The sequence below is a fragment of the Carassius gibelio genome, chromosome A1, assembly GCF_023724105.1.
Source record: "Carassius gibelio isolate Cgi1373 ecotype wild population from Czech Republic chromosome A1, carGib1.2-hapl.c, whole genome shotgun sequence".
NCBI lineage: Eukaryota > Metazoa > Chordata > Actinopteri > Cypriniformes > Cyprinidae > Carassius > Carassius gibelio.
Window position 1 is genome coordinate 33,908,924 of NC_068371.1, and position 17,702 is coordinate 33,926,625.

A 17,702-nucleotide genomic window follows, 5' to 3' on the forward strand; every position below is an offset into this window, starting at 1 on the left:
TGATAAAACATTTTTGAAGTTACCAGGTCTTTAAAAGTGTTCTCGAAATGCTTGCATGAAAAAAAAAAAATCATTGTTTTTCTGAAACATTTTACTTGGCATTACTCGGGTTGTGGTTGAGTCAGTCTGTCCAGTCATCATGAAGACAAACATCCAACTTCAATTATAGACCTATTAAATACATTTCCTCTCTTCTAATATGTTCTTCATTTGAAAAGAAATGAGAATATATTCAAACAAATTGAGGTCAGCTGCTCCTAAAGCACAACTCAATTACTTGACATTCTTCCAGTAACGTTCAAAGAATGTTTCTTCAAAACGTTTCTTCAAAATCCTCTGGTTTATATATATATATATATATATATATATATATATATATATATATATATATATATATATATATATATATATATATATATATATAATTTTCTCAAAATATTACCACAAATGTTTTGATTGGATTTTTTTTTTTTTTTTTTTTTTTTAGAATGTTCCCCGTCACTGTCTTCTGTGAGTGTTGTGTTTGTTTGGTGCCATGTGCTCTTTCCTGTCCTTCTCTGACCCCGCCCACCTTGTCACCTCATTACTGTTTAGTTGCTCCACTTGTGTTTCTCCCTTGCTCCCGGACTCATTACCTGGTTCACTCTGCACACCTGTTCAAATACTCACACACAGCTGTTCCCCATTTGTTCACTAGTATATAGTTTTGTCTCACACACACCACTCTGCCTTCCAGCTGTATCTGCAATGGAAGAATAATGATTAAATGCATGGATCAGAAGCAGAAGGAAAAAATTATGACAATGAAAGTGCTAGCAAGGGCATGGATAACATGCACAGAAATAGGCAATAAAGTTCAAGGTGTTATTTCGGGAGTACCTCTTAATGTAAGTATGGATGATATCAAAGGCAGTCTGAGTGGAGGCACAGTCATTTATGCTAGAAGGCTACAGATTTGAAAAAACAATAAAAAATGTGAAAGCATGAGCGTGATGATACAGTTTGAAGGGAATAATCTGCCGATAAGAGTAAAACTAGGATTTGTAAGCTTCTCAGTGAGAGAGTATGTACCTCCGCCTTTAGGGTGCTTCAAATGCCAATGCATGGGTCGTACTGCTAGTGTTTGTAAAGGGAAAATGCCTTGTGCAAAATGTGGGGGAGAACATGATTATGGAAAGCGTGAGGAGGGTGCAGAGATAAAATGTTGTAATTGCGGAGGAAGACACAGTGCAGCATATGCAGGATGCCCAGTACAACAAGAAGCCCGTGAAGTACAAAAAATAAAAACAGTACAACATTTAACATATGCAGAAGCAACTCGAAAGGTTAAAGGTGCAGTACAAACAAAAAGGACTAATGTGCAAGGAACTATGGCAGAATCCTTTCCTCAGAAAGATATAAATGATGTGAGCAATAAACCAGATCAACATGTGATGAACAAAATTGATTTTGTGGCTTTTATTTGTGCGGTGGTTAATGGTACCTCGCAAGTGGAAAGGAAGTCAGATAAGATAAAGATTATTGTCGGGTATGCTAATAAATTTCTGAAGTTAGCAGGTGTTTCAGCAGAGGAAGTCCATGAAAGCTAAGGAAGGAAATGCTGCTTTGGATATGACTCAGAAAAATACTTCGGTATATAATGTCTTTCCTATTACGACATTGGAACGCCAGGAGCTTAATATCAAATGGGCAAGGTTTTAAAAAACATATTGTAGAAATGGGAAAATTGCCAGACATCATGTGTATTCAGGAGACATGGTTAAATAGCTCCTTGGATTTTGAGATTGATGGATATGTAGTTGAAAGGAAAGACCGAGAAGATGGAAGAGGTGGAGGATGTGCAACATTTATTAAAGAGAGCATAGCATATAAAAGAGCATTCACAAGTTAAAGGTTAGAATGTGTAACCATAGAAGTATTGGAAAAACATGAAGGAATCAGAATTACAAATTTCTACAATCCATGTAAAGAAATAAGTAATGCTATATTAAAAGAAATTATGGGCAATATTCAGGGCAAATTTATCTACTACTATTTAACTATTTATCTTTACTATGTGGGGATTTTAATGCACATAATGGTCTTTGGGGTAGTAAAAATACAGATAACAATGGGGTTGTCATAAAAGAATTTATGGAAGAAAACTCACTTGTTTGCTTGAATGATGGGAAACCAACAAGAATGGATATAGTAAAAGGTGGTATGTCATGTTTGGATCTAACAATAATGTCAGCAGCTTTAGCTGGTGAGTGTGCTTGACGATAACTTGGGCAGCGATCAGTGGCCTGTAATATGTGAGATCCAGAGTACAGTTCAAAAGGGAAATATGGGTCAATTTGTAAGATGGGGATTTAGGCAGGCAAATTGGGAGGAGTTTTATATGTTGTGTGAAGAAAATTTCAGAAATATTAAGATGGAAGGAAATATTGAAGAGAAATATAATAAGGTAGTAGGAGGAATAATTTCTGCAGCAAATCAGACTATTCCATTAATAACAGGTAATGGAAAGAAAAAGAAAAATGTGCCATGGTGGTCTGAAGAGTGCTCAGTGGCAGTGAAAGAGAGGAATAAGGCATTCCGGATTTTAAAAAGAGTAATAACTCAATATACCGTAATAGAATATCAGAAAAAAGGGCTATTGCAAGGAAGTTAACTAAAAGCGCAAAGAGAAAGGCTTGGCAGGAATTCTGTAAACAATTGGGAGAGAAACTGGAATGAATGTGGTTTGGAGAATGATTAGGAAAATGAATGGTGTTAATAGTTGTAAGAAGATTCCTGTAATTGAAGAGGAAGGGAAAGTGGCCATAACAAATAAAGATAAGACAGAAGTTCTAGCTAACCCTTTTTCTAAAGTCCATAGTATTGAGAATTTAAGTGACAAATTTTTGAATAGAAGACAGGAATTAAGCAGAATATATGAGAATGTTTGTGTGAAAAAGCAAGGAGCTGAAAATAGTATGGATGAGGATTTTAATGATTTTGAGTTAAAAATAGCTATTAACAACTCAAAGAATACAACTCCAGGGAAAGACATTTACTTAAAAAAATGACCAGAGATGGCAATTAAAACAATGTTGGATTTATATAATCATATATGGAATGAAGGTTATTTACCCAAAGATTGGAAAAGTGCAATAGTACCAGTAGTGAAACCAGGTAAGGATGCAACAAAATCTAATAGCTACAGGCCAATCGCTCTTACATCTACATTATGCAAAGTAATGGAGAAAATGTTAGTAAGAAGGTTAAATTATTTTCTGGAAAAGAAAGAAATATTAGCACCAGTTCAGTGTGGTTTTAGGAAAAAAAGAACAACAATGGATGCTCTTTTATTATTTGAAAATGAGGTTAGGAAGGCACTAATAATGAAGAAGTTACTTGTCGCAGTTTTCTTTGATATTGAAAAAGTGCATGACACTCTTTGGAGAGAAGGACTGTTAATTAAGTTAGAATTGGTGTAGGAGGGAGAATGTATAACTGGATATTAGATTTTTTTATTTGAACGTACATTTCGTGCGCACACCTCTCTTGTTCTCTCAGCGTCTCGCGCGGCAGAGGAGCAGCGTTTTAATTTGGTTAAACATAGATATTATGTTATTTTTCTTAATTTCACAAGCAAGTATAACCGAAATCATTCAGTCACTATTTCATATTTATGTCGTTGTTTTTTCTCCCTTTCCCCCTGTGATTTTGTCTATTGAGAGTGAGGAGTCACGTGCTGATTTGGGAGGGGTCTGAGCTGGTCAGCCCTGATGGCAGGGTTGCCAGGGGCAATGCCTTCAGAACTTCACAGAGGCGAGACTAAACTTCTCAGAGATCTTTAATTATTTTTTCGGCGGAACAGATCGAGACGGATCTACGAATACGCGAAAGAAAAGGAACCCTGACAGCAAGCAGTTTCGGTCCAGATTCGGCCCACTTCTGGCCCGCATGCGGCTATATATATATATTATAGGGCTTTATGCATTTAAGGGACCTTCTAATTTGGTCCCCTGTCAACCGAATGGGCGGCCCCACTGGAATCTTATCACTTATTTCTTCAATCTTATTCCAGTTGTCGGCTGCATCATATCTTCCATAAAACAAATTCAAATCATTAACCCATTTAAAATCATAAATGGGTTAAAACATCCGTCCCTATAGTGATATCTTTATTCACATTTCACATTATTCACACAGTCATGCCCCATCATCTTATTCAAGCCTTGCCAAGCACTCCTTACATCTTGATTCGCTAACTGATCCTCTACCTTATGTTTGAAATAAATTTTTGCTTTCTGTATCATAGCTCTCAGTTCCTTCCTTTTAAGTTTAAACCCCTCATGATTATTTTCACGAAATGCCCAATTCTTTTCATTAAGGAGTTTCTTTAAATCTTTAGAGAGCCATGGCTTATTATTTGAGTAGATTTTAACCATTTTAGTGTCAATAACTGTTTCTTCACAAAATTGAATATAAGAGGTAATACAGTCAGTTAGTTCGTGAGGGTCTCTGCATGAATCAAAAAAGACATCCCAGTTTGTAGTGCAAAAGCAGTCCTTTAACATGTCTTCTTTGTCCTTACTCCAAACCTGAATTCTCTTTTCCACTGGTTTATCCCTTCTAACAAGTTGTCTGTATTTTGGCAGTAGATGGATAACTGTGATCCAATCTGCCAATCGGTGATCGACATACTGCCCTGTATGCGTCATCAATGTTGCCATAACACAAATCCAGTGTGCATGAGAAACGGGTTGGACAATCAATATATTGTTGCAAGTGTGGAAGAGTCTCTATTAATGAAAGTGTTTTGAAATCCGCTAGTATGAAGACTGGTTGATCTGCCGAATTTGTTACGATCCTAGTAAAGCACTCTGCAATATGCTCCGCTGCCTCGTTGTTATTATTAGGACCTGGTACATATACTAGGAATATGGTTATTCGACCAAACTCCCGCGGCAGATAGAATGGTCTAAAAGATACAACCAAAGTCTCATAGTTCAAATACTCACACACAGCTGTTCCCCATTTGTTCACTAGTATATAGTTTTGTCTCACACACCACTCTGCCTGCCTGGATTATTGTAATGTTGATTGTGAACCGTGTCTCTAGTGCTTGTGCTGTTTCGGCTTGTTCCCTGTCATTTGTTTCTGTTTGTTTTTGTCATGTTGGCCTTTTTGTTCTATTAAATTTAATCTTCCCTGCATTTGGGCCCTGACCTTGTTCTTTCCACGGCGCTGCCCCTACCACGCCGTGACAGTTCCCATTCAGAAGTAACATTACCATAATGTTAACAGAATGATGAAACATATATTGTTTGCTGGGTTTACTATTATATATTGTATTTTGTCCAGCTCAACGAGACAATCTGAGTGCTGACCTTTGTTATTAGCTGTGATGTGCAAGTTAGTCTGTAACTTCAGGATAGATTATTTACAAATGTAAATAGAGACTCCTGTATTTAACTTGACCTTTTTTTTTTTTACTACTGGTAATATGACAGTTAATATTGTAATAATACATCTAGAGCATCATCGTGGACATTTACATAAAGATGCAGAGGAGGAGTCTGACAATCTGACAGATATAAAGAGTGTTTGTGTCAGACTGAAGAACACAAACGGTGAGTTACTGCTTTATTCATGATTTTCCTCACAGAATATTCAGACATTTATACAGCTTTTAGAAAACAGAAACATGGCATATAATAGGAAATGTTCCAATTATTTTCATCTAGATAAAACTGATCTCTGCTGTGATCTACTGAGGAGAGATTGAGAAGATGGCAGTAAGTTCATCAATAACTCTAGATTCCTAGAGATGTTTTCAGTGTGATGTTCATCTCTTTCTCTCTGATTCTGTAGATGTTGGTGTTTTTAGCAACTATTTTCTCTGTTGCTCTGGTGAGCGGATGCAGTCAGGATAAACCTATGCCAGTTGACTGCTCTGATGTCTATAACTCAGGACAAACAGTCAGTGGGATTTACTCCATCTATCCAGCAGGATACATTCCTGTCTGGGTTTACTGTGAGATGGTCTCCGGTGGGAAAGCTGAAGACAACGGAGCATGGACGGTATGAATGTGACTCTAGATCATCAAACACACTTCAGCACATTCATTATGAATCATATCTTCTATATAAACCCATCACAGGTGTTTCAGAGGAGAATGGATGGCACTGTGAATTTCTATCGGCCGTGGAATCAGTACAAGAGAGGATTTGGGAATGTGGAGGGAGAATACTGGCTGGGTAAGATCTCACAGTGTGTGTGTGTGTGTGTGTGTATGTTCATTTCCAGTGTTTGGTTGAACGTGTTCTTCGTGTGTGTGTGTGTGTGTATGATCAGGGCTGGAGAACATGTACCAGCTGACACGTAAGAACAAGTACATGCTGAGAGTGGATCTGGAGGACTTCACCGGGAGGAAAGGTTTCGCTCTGTACTCGTCCTTCTCTGTGGATTGTGAAACTGATGGATATAAAATGCAAGTTTCAGGATTCAAGGATGGAGGAGCAGGTAGGACACTTTCATTCACATTATCAAACACACTCAGATGAATAAATGTGCTCCTGATGTCCTTAGTCATGCTGTTCCTCTCTGCAGGCGACTCTTTATCTGGCCATAATGGACAGAAGTTCACCACCTTTGACAAAGACCAAGACACCCATGAAAAAAACTGTGCCAAATTGTTTCTTGGGGCGTTTTGGTACTATAACTGTCACCTTGCAAACCCCAATGGTGTGTATTTATGGGGAGATGATCCCACCCTTTTCGCTGTTGGAAATGTTTGGTCATCATGGAAGAACAATTTTTCTGTTGGTATGAAATCCATCAGTATGAAGATCAGACGTGTCTCTTAGACATTTGAAGAAACCGTACAATGTTTCTCAGAAATAAACAATACAATCAAATGAAGTTTTAAGGGTTTCTTTTCCTCTCTGAACTTGGTAAATCTTTTGTGTTGGGTAATCTAGTACAGTTTCTTTTTTTGTTTTGGGTCCCTTATTTGAATATACAATGGAAACAAACCATAATCATCAATAAACTTCAGCAATGAAAGGCTTTATGTGTTGATGTGAATTGTTGTTTTTTTCACAATATATATTATTTTCACAATAGATACCAAAAAGTAAATGAGGAATTCAGAGAATTCAACTGTTCACAATCCGATAATCTTTCTCTATAAAGTCAACCCTATATATGTAAATGAACAACATGTACTGTTCTCAATGTAACGGGGGTATTAAGCCCGTTGTGTAGGGGAAATGGATTACGGCTGCCCTGGAAGTTTGGACAACGAAAGGATCTTGGTCCCCGTTCCCCAAACTTTTAGTCTCGTTACACACTAATGTGTGTATGTGGTTTCTTACTCTATTGTGTTAGAACACTACTGATTGACAAGGGTAGGCTTCAGTTATAGTAGTGATACACGGTGGCTTCCTGAAGTGAAATTGCATATATGACAGTGCAGTGTTATATGCTCCTCCCTCCCCAGATCTAATAAAGTAAGTGAGACTTCCCCACTCCCTGACAGCTCCCAAGAGAAGAGTACACGTTCCAAGTTTAGAAATTAATTAAACTATTTATTCTAGATTTCTTCTTCTTATGATTTTTTTTTTTTTTTTTGTCTGTTCAAGAAATCAATTAAACGAAAATATAAAGAATTTACAGTATTTGTGCTGTTGTTACAAATTTACATAATCACCTTCAACATATCAGTTGAAAGAAAAACTTTCACTTGTGATTTAACAAATACCTAATGAAACTTCAAAATGAAATCACATACAATGTTTCAATTGGTAGACCCACAAATTCTCACCCTTCTTAAATGATCACCTTTAAACAATCACGTTTGAAGAAAACAATACACAATTAAATCTTACTTTAGAATGAGCACCTATAAGAAATGTCCTTTCAAAGGTTTACTCACAGTATCTTCTGTTCTGTAGTGCACTTGAATTATCACAGTTCACTGTTTATCAGTTCAGTCACTGAATAAAATGGAAAAAATGAGAAAAATACCAGTTCGTAGAACGATGAATTAGAGTGCGTTGTCTGGACGTAGGGTGCATTGAAATAAACTGAACATCACAGTTTAATAAATAAAAAATTCACTCAGTCTTGTAAAAAAAAAAAAAAATATATATCCCACAGATAAACTGCCTCAAAAAGGTTCAAACTGTGATGAATCAACTGGAGATGTCCCTTGGATGGCAGGGTAACAACTCAATCTTCAAACTCTGATCGGAGGAAAAGTTCATTGCATTTCACAGCGATCTCGGTCTCACGTGCGCTGACACGTGTGGGAAGCTTAATTACACGTGAACAGTCTCGTTGACATGTTAGATCTCGCCCGCTGCGTTTAAATCAAAACACGAGTGCAAAATGCGGCAAAAACACATAAAATATATTTTTTTAAAAATACAAGCAAACAGGGTTTTCACTCTAAGCTTACTCACAATCTCAGTGGCCTTCACGTTATGTAACTGCGTCACTCTAACAGCCAACACACATCACGAAAAAAAATCTATTTACTTCTATGAGCCGCGGGTCATTATCCACACCTTCACTTAGTGCTGTTGTATTTTACTCGACGTAAGCCTCGATAATCTTCCGTTGAATCAACTTTATCGAACGAGCTTCTCGATGACAACGCTGCACTCACTTCTGTGTGCGACACACCCATACATCACGCTCTTCTTCGTCTCCACCTGCTGCAATTACAGCATGCGCAAAAAGCGGACCACTCGCCAAAATAAAAGTATCCCAAAAATAAACTTCTTTCAAAATAATATATCCGTTACATTCCCCCCTGCTAGACCCTGCCACTCCATTGACATCTCCGGCAGATTCATCTCTGAAACACAAAACAACATGTTAAGAAACATGGCATTATAGATGAATAACTTATTATTACCCAAAGTTACAGAAGACTCTGAACTCTTATTTCACAACATAGTCACTTCTGTACTTCACAGGTAAGATACCCTTGTTTTGCCTCTGAGAGCGCCTAGGCTCAGAAATACTTTCCCTTTCAGTTTCGGAAACATCAGCATCATCTGAGTCACCTTGTACCCTCAACTCTGATTCTGCTATTACATTCTGATTCTCGTAGCTGTCACACTGTCGTATTTCCTCTGACTCCCCTTGACCCACCCTTGTGTGTGCATGGTAAGTGGAGTGTTGCGGAGCTTCAGGATAGCAGACAAAGTCCAATATGTCTGTGACTGTCTCTGTTTTATCTCTCACACGATGCCGGCATGTACGCGGTGTTGTAGGTGATGGGAACGAACAGTGCCGAAGCTGATCTCGGTGTACTACTTTTGTAGGACCCCCCTTTTCTGGTTTGATGGTAAACACAGGTATGTCTGAGTGGTTTTGCTTTATCACTAAATAAGGTGTGTCTTCCCATTTGTCCTGAATTTTATTTCTACCCCTGTGTTTGTGATTGCACAGTAGCACCCGATCCTCTTTCTCTTTCTGGAAGCCTCTTGAGATGCTGCGTTTGCAACCTCGACAGCCGTCTTCAGTCTTGCATGATGAGCTTTCACCCAGTCATCCAGGTTATCCACCTCATCCTCTTCTAGATCCTTTTCTCCAAGGACATCCATTGGTAAATGTGCATCCCTTCCGAACATTAAATAGAACGGAGAATAACCAGCAGATGAATGGACATTACTGTTGTAGGCCATTACCAGCTCTGGCAGATGAGTCTTCCAATCTCTCTTCTTCTCTGGAGGCAAAGCTCTTAACAAGTCGTGCATGGTACGATTAAATCTCTCACACTGAGAGTTTCCCTGTGGATGGTATGGGCTCGTACGACTTTTACCTATACCATAGATCTTGCAAAGCTCTTTGATCACATTGGCCTCGACACATCTGCCCTGGTCAGAATGCAAACGAGCCGGACAGCCATAATAAACAAACCAGTGCTTGAGCAGGGCCTTTGCAGTTGTTTTTGCGGTCTGATTCCTGGTAGCAACAGCGACTGTGAATCTGGTAAACATATCACTGAGAATGAGCACATTTTCATACTCTCCAGAAGATTGTTCAAGCTGTGTATAATCCATGGCTAGGACCTCTAATGGCATAGGAGCTCGAAGCCTGGGGAAAACATCTTTGGCCAGTGTACATCTCTTGCACTGCCTTATCCAGCATGGAACATCTGCAGACATGGTAGGCCAGTAATAACTGCGTCTCATTCGAGTTAATGTACTTCTTTCACCGAAATGACCTCCGTGTTCATGTTGTCCCTCATACAATTCATGCTGTAGAGGCTCAGGAACGACCATCTGCCAGATCTCTTCCCCATCCCTTGGATCCAGGATGCGTCTGAACAGCACTCCCTGACGCAACTTAAGACGGTCAAACTCTTTGGCAAGCTTTTTCATTTTAGACTCCATACAATTGAGATTCATTCTACTTGGTCTCTTATTCTCGGATACTGCTTTATGAATGGGGCCGATCATAGGATCGTTCTTCTGCTGCTTTCCTATCTCGCTCCAGCTATACCCATGTATTTCTCCTTTTATTGATGCTTGAACCGCAGCTTTACCTTCAAGTCCCTCTCGGTCAATTCTCCTGCCTGGCCACAAGCATGCTCTCACCTCGTCAGCTCCTAGTCTGATGAAATCCTTTCCATCATCGTCCTCCTCTGGTTCCTCCCTTGAGGGGATCCTTGACAAGGCGTTTGCATTTGTGTTGTGTTGGCCAGGTTTATAACATACCTCAAAGTCATACTCTGCCAGCTGTGCTACCCAGCGCTGCTCAACTGCACCAAGATTAGCGGAGTAAAGGTACCGTAGCGGGTTATGGTCAGTAATCACCGTGAATTTTGAATACATGAGGTATTCTCAAAATTTTTCTGTGATTGCCCACTTTAATGCAAGCAGCTCCAACTTGAATGCACTATAGTTTTTATCATTCTTCTCTGAACCTCTTAGTCCTCTGCTTGCATATGCCACCACACGCTCAATCTCCTCCTGCTTCTGGCTAAGGACTGCTCCCAGTCCGTGACGACTTCCATCCGTGGTAAGTCTAAAGGGCTCACTGAGGTCAGGGTACGCCAGAATTGGTGGAGACTTTAAACACCCTTTCAACTCATCCAATGCGGTCTGGCAGTCTTGAGTCCAAGTGAATGTTACTGGGGTCTTGCTTCTCTTTCCTCCACTTACCAGTGCATGTAGTGGTTTGGCCATTTGAGCAAACCTTGGGACGAATCTTCGGTAATAACTCATAAAACCGAGCACTTGCCTGACTTCTCTCACATTTCTGGGAACTGGCCAGATGTCCAAAGCTTTAACTTTCTCGTTATCAACTTTTATGCCTTCTGAGCAAATCTGGTGCCCTAAACACTTTACTTCAGGCCTTATAAGGAAGCACTTGCTTGGCTTTAACTTCAGACCATGTTTTCTTAGCCGGTTAAAGACAAGTTCTAACCTCTCACAGTGACTTTCAAAATCTCTGGAGAAGATAATGACATCATCCCGATAGACCAGAAGAACATCGAAGGCCAAGTCACCTAGCACCACACCCATCAGGCGCTGAAAGGTGGCCGGAACGTTGCACAACCTGAACGGCATCCTGGTCCACTCAAACAGCTCAAATGGGGTGGTGACGGCTGTCTTCTCCCTATCTTTCTCACTCACAGCCACCTGGAAATACCCAGTAGTCAAATCCAGTGTAGAGAACAGTTTAGCGTTGCCCAACGCATCCAAGGACTCGTCCACCCGTGGAAGCGGATAAGCATTCTTATACGTCACTTGGTTCAGCTTTCGATAATCGCAGCAAAAACGCACACTGCCATCTTTCTTCATTACGATAACTGCGGGTGATGCCCAGGGGCTACTGCTTTATTTGAGGATTCCCTGGGACACCAGGTTTTGGACATGCCTCTTGACTTCTTGAAATATCTGTGGTGGTACTCTACGATGACGCTGTTTTATCGGTGGTGCTTCGCCAGTAGGGATATCATGCACCACAGCTGTGGTGTAACCATAATCTCGGTCATCTCTGGAGAAGACATCTCTGTTTTTTGATAACAACTCAACGAGCCTTTCACATTGTGCTGGTGTGAGACCCTCATAATTTACTTCAACCGGAACTGGCGGCTGCATGAGTAAGTCATTATCAGCATGAACATTATCTTCCTTTAATCCTTTGACATGAAGTACACCGTCATCTTCCTCCAATTCAAGAACATCCTTTGTGACCACCTCTTTTGGCTTAAAAATAGAAGCCACTCTAGATCGGGGTGCAATTCTAACAGTCTTTCCACTCAAGTTCAGTTTGTTTTAGCAAGAACGTGAGCCACTAAGAGTCCTTTTGGCAAACTAGTCCCATCTGCAGGTTCTACCAGCACATTACATTTCACCCTAGGTGACACTCCACAGAGGCCCTCAAGTACCTTCTCACAGCGGGGACGAATAGTGACAGCTTGTCTTCCAGCAATCTTAACATACCCAATCCTTCCGCCAGGCCCTAGATGTCCTGCTTCCTTCTCAACTCTTGCAAGTACCCTCCGGACTTGAGCTTCATCTCGCTGACTATACTTGTCTACCTTTTCCATCCCCTCTGCTGAGATGAACAAAGACTGCACTTCATTGAGTATATTCATACCGATGATCCCAGACACTCCTTTCATTTCCTTGACATCAGGACTTGTGTCAGTCAAAACGAATATGCACTTCCTAGGAAACACTTTTCCCAAACATTCTACATCAGCCTGTAAGCAACCTAAGACAGGAATGTCTAGTCCATTGGCCGCTGTCAGTTTAACCCAGCATGCAGAGGACAACTTTAGCTTTTGCTCCCCAAAATGCTGTCTGAAGTGGGATTCGGAGATGGTGGACACCTCTGACCCTGTATCTAAGAGGCACTTGGTCCTGACACCGGCTATCTTCACATCAACTGCAATCCCCAAAAGCACTATCCTTCAGTTAATCAGCAGCCTCATCCGCCAGCCATTCTGCTGTGTGACATCTAATCAATGAGGGCCCTGGGCTTTTCTGTACTGCACCTCCTGAGTCTTTCTCTGTAACTTCAGCAGACTCCACTATACACTGTGGTGGGGCTGGTCCCCTCCCAGACTTGCCTCCTTGTGGACAATAGCGGCTGGTGTGTCCAGGTTCACCACATGAATAACAAATATAACGTCCTTCACTGTCTTTTAACGGTTGTTTCTTTGGATGGCTCTGCTGTGGTCTATCCCTTTCTTTTGCATGAACGATTTGATATAATTCCTCTTGACGAGCAGCTATTTTCTGAATTGCTTCATGCAACTTCTCTAAAGACAGAGTGGAGGGAGCATCCTGTGCTGCAGCAGCATTTACTACCCCTCTAGCACGGATACTGGGCCTGAGATTACTATAAGGCTGTGCTTCTTCCTCCTCTGACCAGGTAATTGCCGCTTGCATCAACTCCACAAAACTCAAATCTGGCTCAGCCTTAATTCTGCGTTTCATCTCTCGGTGCAAGAAGTCATCTTTTAGGCCTAGCACCAGTTGCTCTTTCAAAACCTTTTCAGCATCTGCTACTCTAGCTGGCTCTCGGCGCTGAACACAATTAAGTCTTTCCCGAAGGTCATATGCATAGGAACGTATTGTTTCTCCTGTACTCTGAGCACGATCATAGAAGTCCTTCAGCCTTGTACCAATGGGCACTTTATCTCCATAGGTGTCAAGGAGAACAGTGAAGATGTTGTCAACAGACTCCTCTTTTCCATCCATCATGAACTTCACTGTGGCTTTGGCCTCATCTTTTAGGTGCTGTTTCACCAGCTCAACCCGATCCTCAGTGGGCACCCTCATGACTTGAAATGCAGACTTCATTGATGCCACCCATTCTTCAATACTCAGGTCACCTGGTTTTGACACGCAACCAGTGAAATCAGGGAGCTTCCGGTCCCTAGGGATATAAATGGCAGCTGGGGTCGCTTGTGCAGAGGCCTGGCTCTAAATTACGACCTTTGCTAAGGATAGGACTTCTCTCTGCTCTGTCCTGGCTTGGTCAAGTGCCCCCGCCTGCTCAGCAAACCTCCTCTGCATCTCTGCCATCTCTCTCTTTAGTTCCTCTAGCTCAGACATTTTCTTACTTGACAAAAACTTGTGGGCCTGGAGACTAGAACACTACTGATTGACAAGGGTAGGCTTCAGTTTATAGTAGTGATACACGGTGGCTATGCTCCTCCCTCCCCAGATCTAATAAAGTAAGTGAGACTTCCCCACTCCCTGACAGCTCCCAAGAGAAGAGTACACGTTCCAAGTTTAGAAATTAATTAAACTATTTATTCTAGATTTCTTCTTCTTATGATTATTTTTTTTTTGTCTTTTCAAGAAATCAATTAAACGAAAATATAAAGAATTTACAGTATTTGTGCTGTTGTTACAAATTTACATAATCACCTTCAACATATCAGTTGAAAGAAAAACTTTCACTTGTGATTTAACAAATACCTAATGAAACTTCAAAATGAAATCACATAAAATTTTTCAATTGGTAGACCCACAAATTCTCACCCTTCTTAAATGAACACCTTTAAACAATAACGTTTGAAGAAAACAATACACAATTAAATCTTACTTTAGAATGAGCACCTATAAGAAATGTCCTTTCAAAGGTTTACTCACAGTATCTTCTGTTCTGTAGTGCACTTGAATTATCACAGTTCACTGTTTATCAGTTCAGTCACTGAATAAAATGGAAAAAATGAGAAAAATACCAGTTTGTAGAACGATTAATTAGAGTGCGTTGTCTGGAACGTAGGGTGCATTGAAATAAACTGAACATCACAGTTTAATAAAAAAAAAATTCACTCAGTCTTGTAAAAAAAAAAAATATATATATCCCACAGATAAACTGCCTCAAAAAGGTTCAAACTGTGATGAATCAACTGGAGATGTCCCTTGGATGGCAGGGTAACAACTCAATCTTCAAACTCTGATCGGAGGAAAAGTTCATTGCATTTCACAGCGATCTCGGTCTCACGTGCGCTGACACGTGTGGGAAGCTTAATTACACGTGAACAGTCTCGTTGACATGTTAGATCTCGCCCGCTGCGTTTAAATCAAAACACGAGTGCAAAATGCGGCAAAAACACATAAAATATATTTTTTTTAAAATACAAGCAAACAGGGTTTTCACTCTAAGCTTACTCACAATCTCAGTGGCCTTCACGTTATGTAACTGCGTCACTCTAACAGCCAACACACATCACGAAAAAAAATCTATTTACTTCTATGAGCCGCGTGTCATTATCCACACCTTCACTTAGTGCTGTTGTATTTTACTCGACGTAAGCCTCGATAATCTTCCGTTGAATCAACTTTATCGAACGAGCTTCTCGATCACAACGCTGCACTCACTTCTGTGTGCGACACACCCATACATCACGCTCTTCTTCGTCTCCACCTGCTGCAATTACAGCATGCGCAAAAAGCGGACCACTCGCCAAAATAAAAGTATCCCAAAAATAAACTTCTTTCAAAATAATATATCCGTTACATTAACACGGACATCCCCATTTATGATAACAAAAGTCCATATTTTTACATCATAGTTTGTATCTTTTGTTCATAAAAACATATACAGTTCCTCTGTTGTGTTTCAGGTAGCAATATGAAGCCAGGCCACAGCAGTTGAACGTGTCACATATCTAATTTATTAACAATTCTTAAAACGCATACATCTGGGACTAATCACTCTACTTCTCTTCTAACTCTCACCCCTACCTACTTATCCCGAATCGTGCTAGTCTCCTCTAGTGGCCTCAGTAATCCACCAATCTGTACGTGCTTGGACCTGCTTGTTTCTTCATTTTCACAGGCTGTGTGAACTTTGAATGTCCATTGGGAACAAGCATTGGTTTCTGAACACGCATCCAATCCCCACCTTGAATTTAGGTGCCCCAGCCCTTCCTTGTCCCATGTGTTAGTGGAGTGAGATTTAAACACAATAAATTTGGATCTCATTTTTCTACCATACAACAGTTCAAACCGTGAAACACCAGTCACGTGGGGTAGAATGATAGGTCTGCAAAAAATACAAAATCTGCTTGTTCCCATGGTCACCTCTGAAGAATGGCCATTTGCACACAGTCCTTAAGAAACTTATTGAATCTTTCCACAGCTCCATTGGCCGCAGGATGGTATACAGATATCTTGGTGTGTGTGATATTCTGTTCATCTATAAAAGCAGTAAAGAGAGGTACGTAGCAGACATTCAGGCTTTCAGAGTCTGTTGAAAATTCATTCAGGAATCTAATTACTACAGCCATCACACTAGAATGCATAAATGCCACTTCAGGCCATTTTGAGTAATAGTCTGTCAGCATAATAGCGTCTACAGTTATAAACAGCTGTCTCAAAGGGTCCTACTATGTCTCAACCCAACTTAAACCATATAGCGTCAGGAAGAGGCCCTGGCTGTAATGGAGAAGCAGTAGTCTTGGCCATTCTATCTGACTATTGGTACAACAAAATGCTGCAATCTGAGTTTGAACCATAACATCCATTCCTGGAAACCAATTTAGCTTACATAACCACTGCTTGGTCCTTACAATGCCCTGGTGCTTCTCATGTGCTAAAGTGACCATGGGTCTGCGCAGTGTCACTGGCATCCCCAAACATGAACCCTGGCACATAAGATTGTTTATCACACAAAGTCCATGTCTCCTTTTAAAGGCAGTGGGCAATCTAGGGCTTTTTCTGAAGCTTTTCAGTCTCGGCATGCAGAGCAGAAAGCTCAGAACAGACCAAAGAAGCTGACTCAAACTCTGGAGTAACTGATATGAATGACATTGACAACAGCGCTGCTAGCTCAGGTTTTTGTCCCTATTTGTGGGAGATGGCAAGGGCAACCTTGAATGACAATCAGTCCAACAAACCTGCACGATAAACCACATCATAATTAAAGCATAACAATCATGCAGCGCATCTAGCTATGTACATTCCATCCCTGTCTGCATCTTTGTACAGAGTTGTGTCATTAGACCCTGATGATCAGTTCACAATGTACACTTATGCCCCAACCGATAGGTTCTCCACTTTTCTACTGCCCACATGCATGCCAAAGCCTTTTTCCAACTGTACAGTAGCATTCTTGCTCTCAGCTGGAGTTGAGGATCTGGAGGCAAAAGCGAAATTCCGCACAGTGTTTTCTGGATGAACTTGGGTGAACACTGCACCAAGACCATGAACTTACACATCTGTAGAGATAATGGATGTAAGTCAGGATAATACAAAGCTAATGGTGAACTTGCTATAGGATCAAAACCTAATACTTTAAGCTAATGAGCTATTTGATCCCTGAGAAATTAGGTTGACGCGCTTTCTAACTTTTTATGTACGTTGTTTACTTCCTTCATTAGAAATTAGAAGACCATTCTTATGCTTGCATCACCATAAAACATATATTTGTTCCACACACCACCAGCGTGAAGTCCATCATCATCTAACTGTTGTTGATGTAGCACAGAGCTGAGAATCTTTTTTTACAGAGCGGATCATTCTTTCTCATAAACCACCATGGTGTGAACCTGCTGGTGGATTAAAGCTCCAACGAATTCCAACCTGTGACAACACTCCTTGCATTTTATTATGATTCATTGTAGCACAAGCCTCCTTCAGTTCTCTTTGTGCCCCAATAAAGTTAGTCATATTATCTGATCTTAGATGCATCACTTGTCCTCTTCTGCTAATGAAACGTCGTAATGCATTAATCAATG

The 17,702-nt window shown here is 40.4% G+C and overlaps 2 protein-coding genes across 3 annotated transcripts in view; both read left to right on the forward strand.

Moving 5' to 3' along the window:
* Positions 1 to 6,855, forward strand: part of LOC128031553 (microfibril-associated glycoprotein 4-like) — a 41,882-nt gene extending 35,027 nt beyond the window's left edge. The window contains exons 1-6 of one of the 2 annotated variants that reach the window (XM_052619947.1): positions 5,478 to 5,603; positions 5,718 to 5,768; positions 5,845 to 6,054; positions 6,135 to 6,231; positions 6,329 to 6,496; positions 6,584 to 6,855. In XM_052619947.1, the coding sequence (XP_052475907.1) occupies positions 5,763 to 5,768; positions 5,845 to 6,054; positions 6,135 to 6,231; positions 6,329 to 6,496; positions 6,584 to 6,840 (738 nt within the window). In that variant the 5' untranslated portion in view covers positions 5,478 to 5,603; positions 5,718 to 5,762 and the 3' untranslated portion in view covers positions 6,841 to 6,855. Of the gene's footprint in view, positions 1 to 5,477; positions 5,604 to 5,717; positions 5,769 to 5,844; positions 6,055 to 6,134; positions 6,232 to 6,328; positions 6,497 to 6,583 lie in introns of those variants that run through there. The other variant, XM_052619906.1, reaches the window with a different exon arrangement.
* The window catches only part of LOC128031432 (microfibril-associated glycoprotein 4-like), a 77,335-nt gene that overhangs the window by 35,031 nt on the left and 24,602 nt on the right, over positions 1 to 17,702 (forward strand). The window lies entirely within an intron of this gene.